The following is a 22,409-nucleotide window of genomic DNA, read 5'->3' on the forward strand; positions in this document are numbered from 1 at the left end:
CTCCAGCTTGTCCAGGTCCTGCTGAATGGCACACCCCACCCATCCCACAGGTGTGTCATCTTAGTCTCATTTGCAAGTTTGCTGGTGGTCCATTTGATCCCACTGTGTATGCAAATGATGAGGACATTAAACAGTAGTGGTGCCCATAAGGACCCCTGAGGGACACCAGCCATCACTGATCTCCTTCCAGACACTGAGCCATTGACCACTACTCTCTGGATGAGACCAGCAAGCTGATTCCTTATCCTCCAAGTAGACCATCCATCAAATCCCTCTGTCTCCAACTCGGAGAGAAGGATCTTGTGGGAAACCATGTGAAATGAAATCCACATAGATAATAGTGCCCTGACCACTCCACCAGAGAAGACCACTAGGTTGTTCAGGCAAGACTTGCCCTTGGTGAATCCATGCTGTCTGTTCCATATCACCTCCCTATCCTCTGCCGGCCTGGAATTCAGCTCCAGGGGCTCCATGATCTTCCCAGAAGACAGGCTGGCAGGACTGTAGTTCCTAGGGTCCTGCTTTCTACCCTTTGGAGAAATGGGTGCACTGTTTCCTTTGTTCTGGTCACCAGAAAATTCAACTGACTGCCAGAATTTTTCAGATAGACTCAAAAGTTCCTGACAACTACATCAGCCAGTTCCCTCATGACTCTAGGATGCATCCCCTCAGGTCCAATAGATTTACCTATGTTCAGGTTCCTCAGATGGTCTCCAACTTGGTCTTCTCTTTAGAGTGGGAGGGACTTTGTTCCCTCAGTCACTTCCATGAGGCCCAACCACTACAGAAGTGTATGAAGAGAGATCAGTAATTGGTGAAGAGTGAAGCAGAAAGCTTACTGAGTACCTGAGCCTCCTCATAATCCATTCTTGCCAGTTTTGTTTATCACAGAGGGTTCTCTCTCTTGGCCTTCATTTTTGAACTGATACACCTGTAAAAGTCCCTCTGATTATTCTTTACATCCCTCCCTTGCCACGTTCAGCTCCAGCTATGGCTTGGCTTCCCAAACCCCATCCCTACACAACTAAGAAATGTTCCTGTACTTTTCCCAGGATACCTGTCCCTGATTTCTTTCCTTCTTTCCCTTTGATTTGACCAGCGAGTTTTTACTCAGCCTTACCCATTTCTTGGCTTCCTCTTCTGTCTTCTTACATGTGTGGATCATGAGCTTTTGTGCTCAGTGGAAGCATCCTTAAAGGTTTGCCAGCTCTGTTCTGCTCCCCTGTGTAACTCTATTAATCATCTGCAATGTTTCAGTTAAAAAAAAAATTTCATGGAACCTCTTTCTCAAAGGTGGCTTTCTCACTTCTGGCAATGGGAGCTGCCTGCAGATTCCTCTTTTATAGTAAGCCAGACAAGTTTGTCCCACTGGCCAGGGATGTCTGTGGCACAACACAGCACAGGCCTAAACCCACCCAGATTGCCTGGATTGTGGCCCACTCAGTTCTTGAGGTACAAGAGATTTCTGGTCAGCCACACTGGACCAGAATGTGCTCAGAACTTCTGGTTGTTTTTTTTAGTGCTTTTCTGGAAGGGACAACTGTAGTCTTCTGCATTCCCAAGAGTGAATTCCCCTCCTTGTAGCTGTTCTTCACCCACCAAACACCCACCTCCTAAGGCTCTCCTAAACACAGGTGCAGTTTTTGTGCCAGCCACCCCCCAAAAACCTCTACAATACAAATGCTTTGTCTCAAATGCCTCACAGTGTCCATCCACAGCTGGATGGAGATAAGTCACTCCTCAGCCTTGCTGCTTTCAGAGGCCTTTGCAACCCCAGGGCCCATGTTAGGGTAGGGACCAGTTTCCCAGGGCCTGGATTGAAGTGGACCCCATCACAACCAGAAGCTCAGCACTCAGAAGACCCATAGAGACTGCCAGCAAAACTCAGTACCCTACAAGTTTACTGAATGCTCTACCAGCCTCATCTGAAACCTGAGGAATGTATCTGCTCAAACAAGGTAAAAAATGAGAAAAAACCCTCCCACCTTTCAAAAACTTAACCAGATCTTTCCCAGGAGGAACTTCTCCACAAAGATTGTCTCCACACAAAGCATTCCAATGTTCTCTTTATTTCACTTTTACACACAGGGGTATCCTGGCTTAGAGCAGTACAGGTTATCAGTGCAGCTCAGCACAGCACGAGGCTTTACAGCCACTCCATGCCACACTCCCATCATGGAAATAACCCATGGTGATACAGGGGGGGATGGTCCTTCTGGAGGAAAAAGGCTAAAACACTGCTCAAACACAGTTCACAGAGGAGAAGCAGAAATGGCAACATGGAAAATGCAAATGCTCTGACACAGACACAGGAAATCTTACTGGGACAGCTTTCCACTCCCATCGAGAAGCCTCTGAGTTCAGAAACAACAGTGATGAGACCAAACTCAACAGCCAGTGTCCAAGTCCATCTCAATTCTCCCTTCCACACAAAGGCCTTGGAAGTGACTTGTGGAGTTTCCAACCAATCCACCAAAAGACAATGAACACATTTTCACAACTTTGTACAGATACAGTTTATCCCAACACTGTTTGTGTTGATACATTTCCAAGTCAATCCTAAAGAGACAGCCCACACAGTCCCATTTCATGGCCCAAAGGAAGATCTTGTGTGTTTTGCTGTTCTGCTTTAGAGAAGATGACACTGCTGTACTCAAGGAGTCAAATTCCCTTCTGGTTTCATGAGCTGGGTTTGTGCACATTGCAATAGTGAGGTGTGAGCAGCTCCTGGCTTCATCAGGCAGCATTTGTGCAGCATGCACAGACACACAATGGGTGTCTAGAGACACATAGCTACCAGAGGACAAAACACACAGACCATCTCAGAGAGAAACAGCCAGAACCCAGGGAAGAAAGAGCCCCATGCTTGCAACACACCATAACAGAATACTCACACCTTCCTTGCCTTTTGGCTTTTCTGACCTTGAATGAGAGCTGCAAGTGTTCCAGAGAGCAGGGGAGTTCTCTTCCTGACTGTACCACTGCATTAGAGCACGGAATAAGATGTCCATAACCTTGCCAGACAACAAGTGAGAGAAGAACTTGGGCAGGGAAAATGGACCTAACCTCACTCTCAAAGCATCGCAGAAATGGCTGTAACAGAGCTAGAAACTTGCTTAACTGAGGGTTTGTTTTCTCCTTTAGCTTGGAAGGGAAAACAACCTTTCTTCTGAGTTAGAACCTGAAGGAAGTTGGTCATGCCAGCTGCAAAAGCAGAGCTACCCAAAGGAACCACTACCATATGTCATAGCCCAGACGCACCTCCCCGCTCTGGGCACCCACCACAAACAGCCCGGGGTCAGTGGCCCTCAGCAGGTGGTATGAGAGCCACGAGTTCTGCCCTGAGTCTGCGTCAACAGCCACCACTTTGGTGATGAGGTAGCCTGCCTCTGCTGACATGGGCACCAGCTCACTGGGCACAGGGCTGCTCTCCTGGGCTGGATGCAGAACCAGGGGTGCATTGTCATTCTCATCTACCACAACCACGTGGACGGTGACATTGGCACTGAGAAAAGGTGACCCTGCATCAGAGGCAGTCACCAAGACCTCAGTCCACATTGCTCTGCTCTCCATGTCCAGAGACACAAAGGATGCCAGGTTGGGTGCTCATCCTGGAGCCACCCCCAACGTACACCTCACACAGGTGTCTGTAGCATGCAGGTGGCCCAGGTTGTCCCCACAGACTTGTTTTTCCCAGCATCATAGTGTAAAGATTCTGCATGAAGGTGGGCAAGTTGTCATGCATGTCCATGAGTCACAGGAGCAATGTCTTGGATGTTGAGAGCAGGGGGATGTCCTCGTCACAGACCCACACTGTCACCTTGTACTCCACCACCTGCTTCTTGTCCAGCACCCCTGATGTCACCCGTGTGTACGTGTTGGCCACCCATGGCACAATGCTGCTCCTTCACAGCTCTTCCTGCCGCTGTCCCCCAAGTCCTGGTCCCACATGTTGCAAAGGGACAACACGGTGTTCAGTGGCACAGCTTCCAAGAGAGTGCTGGTGAGGGAGGTGATGATCATCTCAGAGGCATTGTCATTCGTGTCCTCCACGTGCACCTCCAACTTGCAGTGCTAGGAGAGGCTCCTCTGACTGTGGACTGGACATCTATCTCCTAGGTCTGTCTTTCTTTGCAGTCCACCAGATTTTTGAGTTGTATCTGCCTGGTTTCTGAATTTATTTTAAATGTCTGTCCATTTTCCTCTAAATTTTGAGCTATGGAGCCCCGTTCACTCATGAGTTTAAATCACTAACAGGCACAGCCACAACTAACATATCCCAGGAGCTATTTTCTAGTACCCAGGCTTCATATAGACTCCAGGTAAATTCCAGGATGTTATAATTTATATCCAGGACTACCACACAGATTCAGGCTGTCCCAGAGCATGGTGGAGACCCCACCATCCACAGCTGTGACACTGAAAGTCAGTTCTGTTGCTCCTCATCCAGGGCTGGGTCCAGCACCAGCTCAGTGCCATCACTGCTGCCATCACTCCACCTGAGTGTGAATATGGAAATAGCCTTTTGAGCTGATGTTATGATGCTGCAGTCTTCCTCTGCACATCTGGATCCTCAGCGCTTTCCCATAAAAATCAAGCTTCTTGCACTGCAGTTTCCAAGATCTCCTTATTTAAGAACACAGGGTGGTGATCCTTTAGGCTTACCTCAGCTTGGAAGGACTCCAGTGGGATCTCCAGTAGTACATTGAAATGGACCACACAAGATTCACTCCCTCCACACAGCTCCTCCTGGTCCATCTCATGCCCCACTAAATCCCTGCTATGTTGGATTAGCTATAAAAACTGCTTTTCTCCTTCAGAAACGAGCTGAGCCCCTCGAGTTGATAATTCCTCACTGGTCAGTCCCAAATCCTTAGTGATGTCCATGACAAAGGAGCCTCTCTCTTCTTCTTCAGGCACGGGGTACTGGGCAGTTCCTGCTCTCATTCCCAACACACAAAGGAATAGGATCAGAGCCACCAGTTGTACCAGGAGTCGTTCCTTGCTTTTTCTCAGCTTCATTCCCTCCCAGCGAAGGCTCTGTGGTCAGCAACAGCATCAGATGGCAGATCTGCAGAAGGATGTGGCTCTTTCCCAGAGGGAATAGAGAGAACTCACTCCCTTTCTCTACTCCAAGGTCAGGGCACACAGATTCAGTTGCCCCATACAACTCCATTTAAAGTACAGCCACCACTTGAATGAGCAGTGCTTCTACTTGCCTTTTATTTGAGGAAAAGATTTCTTAAAGCTGCTTCTTCTTATGTCCTTACAATGGTTTGAACCGTTTATTCATGAGGAGAAAAATTCTTTTAGGCTGTTCAGCTAAAAAAACCTCTGTAGTGCTACCAGGGGTGAACTGGTCTATGAAACACAGCAGCAATCACCACGTAGCCCCTCATAGTCACAGTCAGGTGTGTTTCTGAAATAGAGCAACATTGCTTCCAAAATTCATGACATCTCTGGTTGGCAGCCCTTGCAAAGGGGTTGAGGACAGCAGCTCTCAGACCTCAGCTTGCTCAGCTCCGGCTACTGAATTCGACCTAACTCCCAGGTCCCTCTCCCTCCAGAAATTCACTCCAAAGGCATGGATTTATTCCCAAAATATTGCTTTTGGGTCGGTAATTCCTGGACAAATGACTGTGAGAAGTAATCTTCCAGACAACGCACTCACCCGAGGGAGGTTGAAATAGGTTTTATTGTTTTCTGTTACCAGGCATTTGACTCTTAAAAATACATGAGCAACAGGAATAGCAAGTGACTGATCAACACTGATTAGTGAAAGGAAAAGGAACCAGCAAGCTTATTCACAGCCTATGTTCTACAGTGCTTTAAGTCTATTGTAAGTATTTTAGCATATTTTATACTAAACCCACAAACAGTGCTTTTAATTATCTCTTATCTTCAAATATCTGGAAACATTAATTTTAAATTTGCAGCACAGAAGAAAAAAATAATATATGGCTTAAAGCACACATGATACAGTATGGAGAATCTGTAAATTAGCCTGCTCAAATAAGCAAAGGGTGCCTATGTCAGCTGTTTCAAGGTTCTGCCTGTTTTTAAGGAATTACTTCGTGAGCACCATTTATTTTCCTTGATACCAGTCTGGGCTGGTATTGAACATTGTGCAGAACGTTAAGGCATTATTACAGAGCCCCCTCCATCAGGAAAACAAAACAAAGCAAAAACAGATGCGGAAAAGGCAAAGCAGCAAAAAGATATCTTGAAGGTCTGCTTCCAGTTTTCACCATTTCCCTTGACATTTGGAAGCAGCAGCACTCTCACAAACATACAGCAAGTCTCAGTGTCATCAGCATGCAACACAGGTCTCTTCCACATATGTGGCTGCAAAATACCTACAGGAATCAAGCACTGCTCAAGAGAACAGTGCGTTTGCTCCTTCCTCCTTGGTACTTTTTAGGTGGGTGTTTGCTCTTTGTTCTCCTTTCCCCATGAGGACATCACCAGGGAGGACAGACACACTTGTCTTTCTCCTCACTTACTGAGGGGTCAGCCAAGGGTTCTGATCAGAACTGACATTTAGCTCCATCCCCTGGTTTCCTGCACAAGCTGTTCCTGCAGCTCTGGGCCCTGGGTCTTCAGAGAGGGGAGCTCTGGCCTGCAAAGAACAGAGAGTGGAAGTTGTTATTTGAAGGTAAGCAAACACCAGAGAGAACTGTGTAACATATGGCTTACATTTTTGGTGTATACCACACCACTCTTCTTTACCCAGAGACCAAAGGAGGTTGGACCAAGTGGTATGCCTGACAATCTAAATCTGAGAACCACCCTCCACTGTGAGGATGTCCACAGGCATCACAAAGGAACCACTTCAAGCATTTAATAAGTCTAAGGTATTAATTTCAGATGGTAAGAGCCCCAAACAAAAGCACTTTCCTACAAACAGTAAATGTAGTTTAATGGTGATATTCCAAGGTTGGTCCTTGTCTCCCCTGAGGCTACTGGGGCTCTGTGAATTTTCAGTCAAGTAAGTCCAAGTCATTGGTGATTATAAAACAGAAAACTATTAAGGGGTCTGCAATATGGTCTGAAATGCTAGATGAACCCCTGGAAACTATTTACCCCATGTTTGGAGAGGAGACTTGGACTCAGTGGGAAAATAAGGAAAGAAGGAGCTGTTTCAATGGTCACCTCTTGTCTTCCCAGTGTTCTTGGAACTGACAGAGATTAACGGGCACCCAAGACATGACTCACATTAAGTTCAGAGGAGCACTGAGAAGCAAGGTGCTGTTACTTTCAGGGACCACCCCTCAGGTTCATGAAATAACTGGGAGGCTGTGTGCTAAAGTCATAGAATCATAGAGTATTTTGGGTTGGAAGGGATCTTAAAGATCTTAGAATCACTGATGCTGGAAAAGAGCTCTAAGATCATCAAAGCCAACCATCAACACAACACCACCATGGCCTGCAAAGCATGTCCCAAAGTGCCACATCTACACATCTTTGTTAACACCTCCAGTGATGATGATTCTACCAGTGCCCTGGGCAGCCTGTTACTATGTTTGACCACTCTTGCAGTAAAGACTTTTTTCCTAACATCCAATGTAAACCACCCCTGGTGCAACTTGAGGCTATTTCCTCTCACTCTATTGCTTGTTATGTGGGAGAAGAAACCAACACCTCCTTTCAGTTGTAGAGAGTGAGAAGGTCTCCCCTCAACCTCCTCTTCTCCACGTAATCCATCCCCAGTTCCCTTATGTCCTCCTCATAAAATCTGTGCACCATTCCCCAGATCCCTTGCCCTTCTCTGGACACTGAAGCCCCTCAATGATGTTCATGTAGTGAGGACCTATAAGTGAACCCAGGATTTTAGATGAAGACTGAAGAGTGCTCAGTACAGGGACATGATCCCTTCCCTACTCCAGCTGGCCACACTAGTGCTAAAACAAGTAAGGATGCTCTTGGCTTTCTTAGCCACTTCAGTACCCTGCTGGCTCATGTTTAGCCCGCTGTCAACCCGCAGCCTTGGGTCATTTTCTGCTGGGAATCTTTCCAACCACTCTCTCCCAAGCCTGTATCATTATTTGGGGTTGCTGTAACCAATTCCAAGACCCAGCACCTGGCTTGGCCTTGTTAAACCTCATACAATTGACCTCAACCATGGATACAGCCTGTCCATAACCCTTTGCAGAGCCGGTCTATCCTCAAGTAGATTAACACTCCCACCTAGTTTGGTGTAATCTGCATGACATCCTTCTTGATGGATCAGTCCTGGTATTTTCTGGACCCCTTTGCCCTTCAGAACTGTCTCCCAAGGGAGCCTCTTAAACAGTGCCTGAATAGGCAAAAGTATGCCCTATAGAAGGCCATAGAAGTGGTTTTGCTGATCCAACTCCTTGCTTCAATAACAACTGAGAGTGCTGTAGCTTCCTGGTCATTAAACCCAAGAGAGCCTCCAACCACCAAACCACCCACCAGTCCATCCCTGTTTGTAAACAGCAGGTCAAGAGAGATACCTGTTCTGGTCCATTCACTTACCTGCTCTTCCAGAAAGTTATCTTCCACACATTCCAGGAACCTCCTGAACAGTTTTCTCTCTGCTCTGTTTTATTTCCAGCAGGAGTTCAGTAACTTGAAGTCCCCCATGTAAACAATGGCTAGGATTATATGCCTTCTGCCAGCCACTTGTGGAATGTTTCATCTGCTTCTTCATCCTGGAGTGTGGTCTAAATAGGCTCCCAAGAGAACCTCTGCCTTGTAGGCCTTCCCCCCACCCATAAGAACTTGACTTTTTCAATCATTGAGCTCCATACAATCAAAACACAGAGAGCCACCCCACTGCTCCTCCTCTCCTGTCCCTTTTTAAGAGCTTATAGACATCTCTTGCAGCATTCCAGTCACCAGAGTCACCCCACCACGTTTCTGTGAGGAAGATTTAGTCACAGGTACCCTGCTGAACAGGGAATTCCAGCTCCTCCTGATGGCTGCCCACGTTGTGAGCACTGGTGTAGATGCACTTTAGCTGGGCTATCCATTTAACCCCAACATTGGCATGCTACCCATGGGTTCATCTATATGAGCCTTGTTTTCTCACCCTCCCCCTTCACAACTGATTTAAACCCCCCTTGATGAGCCCCACCACCTCATGAGCAACACTCCTTTTTGTCTTTGAGACAGCTGAACTCCATCTGTCACCAGCAGGCCCAGTGCCATATAAACCTCACCATGACCAAAACAACCACAATTCCACCTATGGCACCATGATTCTCATCACTGCCACACTCCATATCCAGCAGAGGATATTTATCAGACTGCCATACCAGACCAGGGAGTTTCCTAGTAATGTTGCTAACCGAGGCACCAGGGAGCCAGCAGACATCCCTGTGGGATAGGAGTCCCTATAAACAGATCCTCCCCAGCATTCTTGTACCCCTAAAACTACTGGCAAGTGTTATAAGATATGAAAAGAGGCTTCTCCACAATGAACAGCAGAACAACCCCAACTTCTTTGATATGTATTCATAGCAAAGGTTCTCCAGCCCTTGGGTGATCTGCAGTTATGACCTCACCATCACCACCCTTCACACGCTGGTCCCTCCATGCTACCCCACCCCAATCACCTCATCATGGTGAGATCCCTCACCTGTACAGCCTAATCATCTTTCACCTCGTGAATGATCAGGACAAAAAGGACCTCAGGATAGCCAAGCAGGATCTGACTTGAATGAATTGATATGCTGGCTTGGCCTGATTCCCTGGCTGTCCTGCACTTGTGGGTGCACTCAAGATGCTCCTCTCAATAACCAGAGAGCTGTACCAGAGCAGGAGCATCCGAGTAAAGTCTCTAACCTCCTCCTAACCAGGGAGGAAAAAGAATTCCTCGCGAATGGGTCTGGTTGGTACCTCAGAAGGCAATTGCCTAATAAAGTTCCCCTCCTTTTCCTCTTACCAGCAGCAGTCATAATGCACGCAGCTGACTGACCAACCCTTGGCAGCCCTCTGGATGCACCTTCATGTACATCCCAGTCCGCACATTCCACAGCCCTGTATATCTTATGTGAGAGCAACTGGGAAAGTGAGGGAGCCTTCCCGTTTCCACATACAACAACAACAATAATCTCAGACTATATTCCTAGCAGAGATTCTCCAGGACTCCGATCATTGTAGAACATTCCTTCAACACCACCACCCTCGCCACGATACTCCTCCTCCCCGCACCATCGCCCCGCACCATCCCCCTCACCTGTGCAGCCCAGTCGCCTTCTTCCCCGAGGTTGGTCGCCTCCTGCGAGCACACGGAGCTGCGCTGCTCGCCCGGGCCCGGGGGCAGCCCGGCGGGGAAGCAGGGCAAGAGCGGCCTGAGGAAGCGGAACTCGCTGTTGACGCTGCCGCCGGCGAAGCAGATGTCGTAGACGTAGCTGCGGGGCAGGGAGCCCGCCGTGCTCTCCGACACAGCCGCGGGGAACGTGGGCAAGCTCTCGGCCCGCGCCCCACGCACCTTCGCCACCACCGCCGCCACGCCCGTGGCCACCAACAGCGCCGACACGCAGGCCAGCGAGGCGATCAGGTAGAGGGTCAGCGGCCCCTCCGAATCCGACTCCGACTCCGACCCCGCCGCCGCCTCCGCCGCCTCGTCCTCGCCGCCCCGCCATCGCGCGTCCGAGAAGCCGTCCACCAGGGCGATGCCCAGCGTGGCGGTGGCCGAGCGCGGCGGCTGCCCGCGGTCTCGCACCAGCACCACCAGCCTCTGCCGGGACGCGTCCCTCTCCGACACGGCCCGCGCCGTCCGCACCTCGCCGCTGTGCAGCCCCACGCGGAACAGACCCGGCTCCGTCGCCTTCCACACCTCGTACGACAACCACGCGTTCTGACCCGCGTCCGCGTCCACCGCCACCACCTTGCCCACCAGGTAGCCCGACGGAGACCCGCGCGGCACCACCTCGCCCCACCACACCCTGCTCTCCGGCGACGGGTGCAGCACCACCGGCGCGTTGTCGTTCTCGTCCCGCACCACCACGCGCACCACCGCCTGCGCGCTCAGCGACGGAGAGCCCCCGTCCGCAGCCACCACCGACACCTCCAAGGCGCGCACCTCCTCGTAGTCCAGCGCCCGCACCACGTAAACCTCCCCGCTCGCCGAGTTCACCGACACGCACGGACGCTCCTCGCCCTCCTCGCCCGACACCCGGTACGTCACGCGCGCGTTGCTCCCCGCGTCCGCGTCCCTCGCCGACACGCTCCCGACACGCACCATCGGGCTGTTGTTCTCCACCACCCACAGCGTGTAAACCTCCCGGCTGAACTCGGGCGGGTTGTCGTTCACGTCCGAGATCTGCACCGAGATCACTTCCCGCGAGCTCAGCCGCCTCCTGCCCCAGTCCCGGGCCCTCACGCTGATGTTATACTCCGCCCTCCTCTCCCTGTCCAGCGCCGCCGTTGTTCGCACCTCGTAGTAATTCTCAAACGTCGGCGTCAGGCTGAACGGCAAGTCCCCGTCGATCCAGCACTCCGTCCTCCCGTTCTCGCCGGAGTCGCGGTCCCGCACGCTCAACAGGGCCACCACGCTGCGGGGCGGCGCGTCCTCGGGGATGGAGGCGCTGACGGACGTCACCGCTATCTCCGGGGCGTTGTCATTCACGTCCAGCACCTCCACCTGCACTTTACAATGTGTAGACAGACCCCCGCCGTCGGTGGCTTTTACCATCATCTCGTGGCTTTTCGCTTCCTCGAAGTCCAGGTTTCCCGCCACACGAATCTCCCCGGTTTCGGTGTCCAGCTCGAACAGCTGCCGAGTTTCTTCCGGTGTCTCAGTGAAGGCATAACGCACCTTCCCGTTGGACCCTTCATCAGGATCCGTAGCAACCGCTCTGACCACCAGCTGTCCTGGAGGACTGTTCTCAGCCACTCGAACCTCGTACACGTCACGACCGAAGACCGGTTTGTTGTCATTGGCGTCCAGCACCACGATGCGGACCCGAGCCGTGCCCGACCTGGGTGGAGAGCCCCCGTCGGAGGCCGTCAGCAGTAAATTCAGCTCCCGCTGCTCTTCCCGGTCCAGATGACGCTCGAGAACCAGCTCTGCGTATTTTTTTCCATCTTTTTTTGTTCCCAGCGCGACGGAGAAATGCGGATTGGCCTCCAGGCTGTAGTTCTGCAAACCGTTAATGCCCACATCACGGTCATGGGCACTCTCCAGAAGGAAACGGGATCCCGGAGATTCCGTTTCGGGAATCTCTAAAACCATCTCCTTCACCGGGAACACGGGGGAATTGTCGTTCACGTCACGAACCTCCACCTCCCCTCGCATCAGCTGCAACGGATTTTCAAGGAAGATCTTAAAATACAGCGTGCAGGTAGCGCTCTGCGGGCAGATCTCCTCCCGGTCCAGAGACTCCTTGACTGTCAGGACGCCGCTGCTTGGATCGAGCCGGAAAAGCTGCTCCTTCCCCTCGGACACAACGCGGGCCTTGCGAGCCGACAGCTGGCTCGGAGCCACCCCCAGCTCCTCTGCAATGTTGCCCACAAACGAGTCCCTCTCCATTTCCTCCGCCACAGAATACCGCAGCCTTTCCGCCCCGCTCTGCCACACGCAAACGCACACAAGAAACAAGAGCACTTGCCTCTGCCTGCCTCCGCTCCGTCTCCCACACGCCAGCAGCCTCCAGAAAAGCCATCCACCCTCCTGCGGGGCTCCCACCATTCTGCACCGGCCTCCGACCCACAGCGCTCTTGCTCAGCAATCCCGCGGCCGGGGGGCTCAAACCTCCCGACCAACCCCTTCTCTGCCCCTGCCTCCTTCCCCAGCACCTCACAAAGCTCTTTTTGTTTTTTTTTTCTTCTGTCTCCCGGTGACTGCAAACGCGGTGCTGGGAGAGGAACCTTCCGCTCCGTGGCCAACACCCCCACCCAGTGTCGCAAGTGGGAATTGTTCCTCTGCCTTACTCTGTACAGCGCTGCTGCTTTCGAGTTTGCTGCTTGAACCTTCGCTCTCCGTGCAAAAACTGAGACTAAAAGGACCTTTGAATATTTCTCTATCATCCCCCGAAATACAGGTCTGCTCTTGGCATCTCATCCCAGCTCACCACCCGAATTTTTCATGCGCAGCTCTTGGTTTTCCTGTGTTTTGTAAGCATTTCACGCTTATATACTTGCACTAGATGTATCGTTGCATTTTTCTTTTCTCCATTTCTTAAGCAGCACAGGACGAGTAATAAGTGGGGCCGGTCTGAGAAGAGACGCTATGGAGAGCTGGTGCCAAAGAGCAGACACAGAAAGGCATGGGAGGATAAAAAAATCATAATCCCAGCTCAGCATAACACTACAGTGATAAGGACACATCGTCCTAAGGCTGATTTCCTCACAGTGTGTATCACACCTCGCCCAAAGGACACATGGCTCTCGGGCTTTCCTGTGCAAAATATTTTCTCTTTTTTAATTGACTGAAGGATCCTCCCTTGCTGCCTCTATACAAATAAACAGTTCCTGCCCACGGAAGAGCACTGAAATGAAATGATCCTTGCCAAACATAACAATTCCATTATTTACCAGTCCTTGTCCCTCTCTGTTGTTACCACAATTCCGTAGAGAAACTTTGGAGGTACCTTCTCTGAGAAATGAAACCTGAACAGCTGAAGCTGTGTCAGAACACATAGCTAGAAACTATTTAATGTCAAAGATAAGGAGAGGTCATCATTTAAAACCCCAGATATACAAATGTCAAGGAGCAAGAACTAATAGAAACAAAAGCTAAGACCAGGAATCTAATGACACCAACCTGACGGGTCATTAAAGGAACCATTCATCTGTAAGCTGCAAGAGGCAAAGCCAGAAATGTTGCTATATAGGTAGGGAAATATTACTCTGACAAGTGAACTTCGAGATATCAGACTCACCTAAGAATTCCCAGGAAGGGTTTATGGTTTTCTGTCATCAGACATTTGGCTCTTGAAAATGTGTGGGCAAAACAGCAAAGAGTATATTCGAGATCAATAATGATTATAGAATCACGGAATCATAGAACAGAATCATAGAATTGGCTGGGTTGGAAGGGACCTCAGAGATCATCAAACCAACCCTTGATCCACTCCCCCCGTGGTTCCCAGCCCATGGCACTCAGTGCCACATCCAGGCTCTTTGGAAAGATCTCCAGACACGGAGAATCCACTACTTCCCTGGGCAGCCCATTCCAATGCCTGATCACCCTCTCCAGAAAGAAATTCTTTCTCATCTCCAACCTAAACCTCCCCTGGCACAACTTGAGACCCTGCCCTCTTGTCTTGCTGAGAGTTGCCTGGGAAAAGAGCCCAACCCCCCCCTGGCTCCAACCTCCTTTCAGGGAGTTGGAGAGAGTGATGAGGTCTCCCCTGAGCCTCCTCTTCTCCAGCCTCAACACCCCCAGCTCCCTCAGCCCTTCCTCACAGCAATTCTGCTGGATCCCTTCACAGCCTCCTTGCTCTTCTCTGGACCTGCTCCAGCACCTCAAGCTCCTTCCTGAGCTGAGGGACCCAGAACTGGACACAGGACTCAAGCTGTGGCCTCACCAGGGCTGAGCACAGGGGCAGAATCCCTTCCCTGGACCTGCTGGCCACGCTGTTCCTGAGCCAGCCCAGGATGCCATTGGCCTTCTTGGCCACCTGGGCACACTGCTGGCTCCTGTTCAGCTTCCTGGCAATCCAGACTCCCAGGTCTTTTTCTGCCACTCTGTGCCCAGCCTGGAGCTCCCCATGGGGTTGTTGTGCCCAAAGTGCAGGACCCGGCACTTGGAATGTTGAACCTCATCCCCTTGGGATCATCCCAACTCTCCAGTCTGTCCAGGTCCCTCTGCAGAGCCCTCCTGCCTTCCAGCTGATCCACACTCCCCCCCAGCTTAGTGTCATCTGCAAATTTGCTGATGATGGACTCAATCCCCTCATCTAAATCATCAATGAAGATATTGAACAGCACTGGGCCCAACACTGATCCCTGGGGGACACCACAGCCGCCATTTTGATGCAGCCCCGTTCAGCACCACTCTCTGGGCCCGGCCCTCCAGCCAGTTCCTAACCCAGCACAGGGTGCTCCTGTCCAAGCTGTGGGCTGACAGCTTTTTCAGGAGGATGCTGTGGGAGACGGTGTCAAAGGCCTTGCTGAAGTCCAGATAGACCACATCCACAGCCTTCCCCTCATCCACCAGGCAGGTCACCCGATCATAAAAGGAGCTCAGCTTGGTCAGACAGGACCTGCCCTTCCTAAACCCGTGCTGGCTGGGTCTGATCCCTTGTCCATCCTGCAGGTGCTGTGTGATTGCACTGAGGATGATCTGTTCCATGACCCTGCCAGGCACTGAGGTCAGGCTGACAGGCCTGGAGTTTCCTGGGTTCTCCTTCCGGCCCTTCTTGTGGATTGGTGTGACATTCGCCAACTTCCAATCGTCTGGGATGTCCCCAGTGAGCCAGGACTGTTGGTAGATGATAGAGAGAGGCTTGGCAAGCTCTTCTGCCAGCTCTCTCATCACCCTTGGGTGGATCCCACCTGGTTCCATAGATTTGTGGGGATCCAAGCAGCTCAGGAGGTCACTGACTCTTTCCTTCTGGATTACAGGGGTGCTGTTCAGATTCTTGTCTCTTTCTACAAGCTCCAGAAGCCAGCTGTCCTCAGGATAATCTCTCTTACTGTTGAAAACCGAGGCAAAGAAGGTGTTAAATACCTTGGCCTTTTCTTCATCTTTGATAACTCTATTCCCACCCATATCCAGTAGAGAATGGAGGTTTTCCCTGCCCCTCCTTTTGCTACTGATGTATCTGTAGAAGGACTTTTTGTTCTCCTTCACAGAGGTGGTGAGATTCAGTTCAAGTTGTGCCTTTGTCTCTCTAATTTTCTTTCTACACAACCTAACTATATTCCTATATTTTTCCTGAGACATTAGCCCTTTTCTCCATAATCAGTAGGCTCTCTTCTTTACCCTAATTTTTTTCAAAGTCTCCCTGTTCACCCAGACCAGTCCCTTCCCCTTCAGCTCACCTTTCAGCACACCGGGACAGCTGCTCCTGTGCTTTCAGAACTTGTTTCCTGCAGTACACCCATCCCTCCTGGACCCCTTCATTTTCAAGGGCTGTTTCCCAGGGTACACTCTGAACTTATGAACACTTATGAACCTATGTACACTTCCTTATGAAAGGAAAAGGGACAAGAAAGCTACTTGGTGACCTACACTGTTCCACTGTCTTAAGTCTAATGTAAAAGTTTTAGCCTACGATACTGGAAAACCACTAACAGCACTGTTAATGCTACAGTATATGACACAAACCCCCAGAAAAGTAAGTTTTAAATTTACTGTATGAAAAACACAAGAGTGAATTGCTCAAAGCACACACTTTGCAGTAGGGACAATGTGTAAACTCCTGCTCAAATAAGCAAAGGGTGTCAACATCAAGCATTCCAAATTGAATCAGCTTCTGCTTCTTTTCAAGGAATCACTTTGCAAGCTTCATTTTGCTCAATACCTGCTTGGCCTGGTACTGAACACTCTGCAGAAAGTTGTGACTGTATTGCAGAATCTTCTCCATCAGGAAAACAAAACAAAGCAAAAACAAATGCAGAGCAAGTAATGTAGCAGACTAATATCCTGAAAAACTGCTCCCAATATGCAAGTTTTCCCTTGATATTTTAAAGCAGTAGCACTCTCACACTCACACAAACATCCTAAACTGTTGCTTCTCTACTGTTTTATCTCCCACACCTGCCAGGAACATCCTACACTGTTTCCTCTCTACTGCTTTACTTCCAGCAAAAGTTCAGTAACTGGAAGTCCCCCATGAAAACAAGGAGAAGCAATTGAGAGACTCCTGCTAGGAACTTGCAGAATGCTTCATCTGCCTCTTCATCCTGGGACAGGGGTTGGAGGATGTCTATGCAAACTCCGGAGAGAGCATATCTGCCTTGTAGCCTTCACCCTCACCCATAAGACTTGATATTAACACCACATTCACTCAGCTCCATAGAATCAACACTCCCTAACACACACAGACACCACAACATGTTTTCTTCCTTGACTATTCTCAAGAGCTTATAACCATCCATGACATCATTGTGCTCATCAGACTCATCCCACCACATTTCTGTGATGGTCACTAAGTCATAGATATCCAGCTGCACAATGGCTTTCAGCTCATCCTCTTCGTTGTCCATGCTGAATACTTGGTACAGATGCACTGTTTTCCCTCTATCACAACTTACAGAAATCCCACTTGATGAGCTGCACCACTTCATGAGTGAAAACTATTTTCACCCTTTTGAGATGGCTGGAACTCTACCCAGCAGACCAGGTGCACTGTAAACATTGTTAAAAAAAATTAAAAGAAAATAAAAAACAACACAAATAGAAAAAAATTAAATCCCACCAATAGTACCAACTAGACTCATCACTGCCAAACTCCACATCCAATAGTGGGTAGGTATAAGATCCCAGTAGCAGACAAGGGAGATGGAGTTTCCAAGTAGAGTTTTTACACCAGGCATCAGGGAGGCAAACACTTCCCCACGGGCATGAGTGCTTATAAAAAGACTCTCTCTAAGTTACTTGTAGAACACAATCAGGTACTGGTAGGTTCTATAAGGTCTATCTGGGGCATTTTCTTCTCAGCACTTCAACAAACCCCTACTACTTATGAGCATGAGTTCATCCTTAATTAATACATCACCATCACCATCATACTCATTATTCTCCTGCTTCATCTCCCTGTCCAGAGATGCTCGAGGCCTCGGATCATTCCCCTTGATGACCCCACCACCATTACCACAACGCTCATTACAAGCTTCCCCACCCCAGAGCCATCACCTCATCACACACACGTTGCCTCACCTGTGCAGCCCAGTCGCCTTCTTCCCCGAGGTTGGTCGCCTCCTGCGAGCACACGGAGCTGCGCTGCTCGCCCGGGCCCGGGGGCAGCCCGGCGGGGAAGCAGGGCAAGAGCGGCCTGAGGAAGCGGAACTCGCTGTTGACGCTGCCGCCGGCGAAGCAGATGTCGTAGACGTAGCTGCGGGGCAGGGAGCCCGCCGTGCTCTCCGACACAGCCGCGGGGAACGTGGGCAAGCTCTCGGCCCGCGCCCCACGCACCTTCGCCACCACCGCCGCCACGCCCGTGGCCACCAACAGCGCCGACACGCAGGCCAGCGAGGCGATCAGGTAGAGGGTCAGCGGCCCCTCCGAATCCGACTCCGACTCCGACCCCGCCGCCGCCTCCGCCGCCTCGTCCTCGCCGCCCCGCCATCGCGCGTCCGAGAAGCCGTCCACCAGGGCGATGCCCAGCGTGGCGGTGGCCGAGCGCGGCGGCTGCCCGCGGTCTCGCACCAGCACCACCAGCCTCTGCCGGGACGCGTCCCTCTCCGACACGGCCCGCGCCGTCCGCACCTCGCCGCTGTGCAGCCCCACGCGGAACAGACCCGGCTCCGTCGCCTTCCACACCTCGTACGACAACCACGCGTTCTGACCCGCGTCCGCGTCCACCGCCACCACCTTGCCCACCAGGTAGCCCGACGGAGACCCGCGCGGCACCACCTCGCCCCACCACACCCTGCTCTCCGGCGACGGGTGCAGCACCACCGGCGCGTTGTCGTTCTCGTCCCGCACCACCACGCGCACCACCGCCTGCGCGCTCAGCGACGGAGAGCCCCCGTCCGCAGCCACCACCGACACCTCCAAGGCGCGCACCTCCTCGTAGTCCAGCGCCCGCACCACGTAAACCTCCCCGCTCGCCGAGTTCACCGACACGCACGGACGCTCCTCGCCCTCCTCGCCCGACACCCGGTACGTCACGCGCGCGTTGCTCCCCGCGTCCGCGTCCCTCGCCGACACGCTCCCGACACGCACCATCGGGCTGTTGTTCTCCACCACCCACAGCGTGTAAACCTCCCGGCTGAACTCGGGCGGGTTGTCGTTCACGTCCGAGATCTGCACCGAGATCACTTCCCGCGAGCTCAGCCGCCTCCTGCCCCAGTCCCGGGCCCTCACGCTGATGTTATACTCCGCCCTCCTCTCCCTGTCCAGCGCCGCCGTTGTTCGCACCTCGTAGTAATTCTCAAACGTCGGCGTCAGGCTGAACGGCAAGTCCCCGTCGATCCAGCACTCCGTCCTCCCGTTCTCGCCGGAGTCGCGGTCCCGCACGCTCAACAGGGCCACCACGCTGCGGGGCGGCGCGTCCTCGGCGATGGAGGCGCTGACGGACGTCACCGCTATCTCCGGGGCGTTGTCATTCACGTCCAGCACCTCCACCTGCACTTTGCAATGTGCAGACAGACCCCCGCCGTCCGTGGCTTTTACCACCATCTCGTGGCTTTTCACTTCTTCAAAGTCCAGGTTTCCTGAGATCCGAATCTCTCCGGTTTCGGGGTCCAGGTCGAAGAGCTGCCGAGTTTCTTCCGGTGTCTGGGTGAAGGCATAACGCACCTTCCCATTGGACCCTTCGTCAGGATCCGCAGCCAACACTCTGACCACCAGCTGTCCCGAGGGACTGTTCTCGTCCACCCGCACTTCGTAAATATCCCGATCGTAGACCGGCGTGTTGTCATTGGCATCCAGCACCACGATGCGGATCCGAGCCGTGCCCGACCTGGGTGGAGACCCCCCGTCAGTGGCCGTCAGCAGTAAATTCAGCTCCCGATGTTCTTCCCGGTCCAGCTGTCGATCCAGTACGAGCTCAACATACTTTTCTCCGTCTTTCTTCGTTCCGAGCACGACAGAGAAATGCGGATTGGCCTCCAGGCTGTAGTTCTGCAAACCATTAATGCCCACGTCACGGTCTCGGGCGTTTTCCAGGGGGAAGCGGGACCCCGTTAATGTCGTTTCGGGAATCTCTAAAACCATCTCCTTCACCGGGAACACGGGGGAATTGTCGTTCACGTCACGAACCTCCACCTCCCCTCGCATCAGCTGCAACGGGTTTTCAAGGAAGATCTTAAAATACAGCGTGCAGGTAGCGCTCTGCGGGCAGATCTCCTCCCGGTCCAGAGACTCCTTGACTGTCAGGACGCCGCTGCTTGGATCGAGCCGGAAAAGCTGCTCCTTCCCCTCGGACACAACGCGGGCCTTGCGAGCCGACAGCTGGCTCGGAGCCACCCCCAGCTCCTCTGCAATGTTGCCCACAAACGAGTCCCTCTCCATTTCCTCCGCCACAGAATACCGCAGCCTTTCCGCCCCGCTCTGCCACACGCAAACGCACACAAGAAACAAGAGCACTTGCCTCTGCCTGCCTCCGCTCCGTCTCCCACACGCCAGCAGCCTCCAGAAAAGCCATCCACCCTCCTGCGGGGCTCCCACCATTCTGCACCGGCCTCCGACCCACAGCGCTCTTGCTCAGCAATCCCGCGGCCGGGGGGCTCAAACCTCCCGACCAACCCCTTCTCTGCCCCTGCCTCCTTCCCCAGCACCTCACAAAGCTTTTTCTTTTTTTTTTCTTCTGTCTCCCGGTGACTGCAAACGCGGTGCTGGGAGAGGAACCTTCCGCTCCGTGGCCAACACCCCCACCCAGTGTCGCAAGTGAGAATTGTTCCTCTGCCTTGTTCAGGGAAATGCTTCTGCTTTGGACTTTCCTGCCTGAACCTGTGGTCTCCGTCCCAAACCGAAGCCAGAAGGGACCCGTGGAAATGTTTTTTCTCCGCGGTTCATACAGAGCCATTTCTTCCCAGGGTTTTCCTTTTTTGCGGTGTCGGCACTGAAAGTTCTGCCAGTTGCAGGGGAGGCATCCTGGGATTTTCTTTCTCTTCAGCACTCTTTAAGCAGCACAGTCCAGTTAACAAGTGGGGTCAGTCAGAGAAGCCCCGCTATTTAATGGGACATCTGGTGCCCGAGAGCTCAGAGAGAAGGGCCAGGGAGGAAACTACAACACTGACCACAGCTCACCATGTTACACTCTAATGATAAGGACACATCATCCTAGTGCTGTTTCCTTGACCCCACTATCAGGTGTGTCACTCTGTAATACGGTCACCAAAATGTTTATGCACACAAACATCGACATCCTGCAACCTCTTTCCATATTTCAGAGGGATACAGTCCCTGCCCGTGGCAGGGGATTCGGACCAGATCATCTTTAGGGTTCCTTCAAACCCAAATCATTCCAGGATTCTACAGTCCTTTCTACTCACTGATGTTACCACGCAGGCCTGGAAAAACTTGAGAGCTCCGTGCACTCAGAAATTAAACCTGAACCCCTCTACCTCTGTAAGGACAGGTGGCTGGAAACGATTTAGTATCAAAGGCAAGGAGAGGTCACCAATTAAACCCCTGGACACACAAACGGGAAGGAGTAGGAGCTAATGAAGACAAGAACAAACACCAGGGATCTAATGATCAATTGGCATTAAATAAAGACTCAAGTGTAAACTGCAAGATTTTGATTCCACCAGAAGCACTGTTAACCATGGGATTACTACAAGTAACCATCAGCAAGTTTCTCAGAAATAAGTGCAACCTGGAAAACAAAATGGAGAAGGAAACAAAATACGGGCTGCACAACTTATCTTCAGTCCAAGCAAATTTAATTCAGCTTTTACCATACTAACCACACTATTTTTATAATGGGAGGCATCCTAACCTCATTTAACACCTCTACTTCCTTTTCTAGCTGTTGTCCCACTTTTTCATTTAACAAAAGCCCTGACATAGTCACACAATATTCACCAGGTGAAGGCCTAGAAACGTGTCCATGACTTCATTTGTTTTAAAGTAATAACTTTGTGCCTGTACCAGCAGGAGGATCTGAACAAGGTGCAGAAAGAGGTGACTATATTGACTTCATACAGTACCAACAGGGTATCTGCCTTGTTGTCATGCATCCTCACCCATAAGCACTTGAGATTAACATCACATTCACTCAGCTCCATATAATCAGCACTTCCTAACACACACAGACACCCCAACATGATTTCTTCCTTTTCTTCCTGACTTTTCTCAAGAGCTTATAACCATCCGTGGCATCGTTCTGGTCATCAGACTCATCCCACCACATTTCTGAGATGGTCACTAAGTCATAGATATCCTGCTGCACAATGGCTTTCAGCTCCTCCTCTTTGTTATCCATGCCGAATACACTGGTTAACATGCACCTGAGTCCAGGCTAAACATCTCTCTGCTCTGTTTTATTTCCAGCAGGAGTTCAGTAACTTGAAGTCCCCCATGAAAACAAGGGCTAGGATTATATGACTTCTGCCAGCCACTTGTGGAATGTTTCATCTGCTTCTTCATCATGGAGTGTGGTCTAAATAGGCTCCCAAGAGAACCTCTGCCTTGTAGGCCTTCCCCCCACCCATAAGAACTTGACTTTTTCAATCATTGAGCTCCATACAATCAAAACACAGAGAGCCACCCCACTGCTCCTCCTCTCCTGTCCCTTTTTAAGAGCTTATAGACATCTCTTGCAGCATTCCAGTCACCGGAGTCACCCCACCACGTTTCTGTGAGGAAGATTTAGTCA

General features: G+C 51.4%; 2 protein-coding genes across 2 annotated transcripts; both read right to left on the reverse strand.

The window, feature by feature from the left end:
- Window positions 1–5,733: 5,733 nt before the first annotated feature.
- LOC115599050 (protocadherin beta-15-like) lies at window positions 5,734–12,744 on the reverse strand. Its single transcript, XM_030458965.1, has 2 exons — window positions 10,205–12,744; window positions 5,734–6,619 (listed from the first exon to the last, which is right to left on the reverse strand). The coding sequence occupies exons 1-2, from the start codon at window positions 12,659–12,661 to the stop codon at window positions 6,500–6,502; spliced, it is 2,577 nt and encodes an 858-aa protein (XP_030314825.1). The 5' UTR covers window positions 12,662–12,744; the 3' UTR covers window positions 5,734–6,499.
- Window positions 12,745–17,746: 5,002 nt separating this feature from the next.
- On the reverse strand, window positions 17,747–20,340 carry LOC115599092 (protocadherin beta-16-like). Its single transcript, XM_030459374.1, has one exon. It carries the CDS (start codon window positions 20,255–20,257, stop codon window positions 17,747–17,749), a length of 2,511 nt encoding a protein of 836 aa, XP_030315234.1. The 5' UTR covers window positions 20,258–20,340.
- Window positions 20,341–22,409: the final 2,069 nt, after the last annotated feature.

The sequence above is a fragment of the Calypte anna genome, chromosome 13, assembly GCF_003957555.1.
Source record: "Calypte anna isolate BGI_N300 chromosome 13, bCalAnn1_v1.p, whole genome shotgun sequence".
Lineage (NCBI taxonomy): Eukaryota > Metazoa > Chordata > Aves > Apodiformes > Trochilidae > Calypte > Calypte anna.

What these genes read in the sequence shown, in the direction of transcription:
- LOC115599050 (XM_030458965.1), bottom strand. Translation starts at nt 12,661, where the DNA reads ATGGTGGGAGCCCCGCAGGAGGGTGGATGGCTTTTCTGGAGGCTGCTG. An exon ending in AAGGCGACTGGGCTGCACAG is followed by an intron (nt 6,620 to 10,204) that starts GTGAGGGGGATG and finishes TGTTCTTTGCAG; the next exon opens with GCCAGAGCTCCCCTCTCTGA.
- LOC115599092 (XM_030459374.1), bottom strand. Translation starts at nt 20,257, where the DNA reads ATGGTGGGAGCCCCGCAGGAGGGTGGATGGCTTTTCTGGAGGCTGCTG.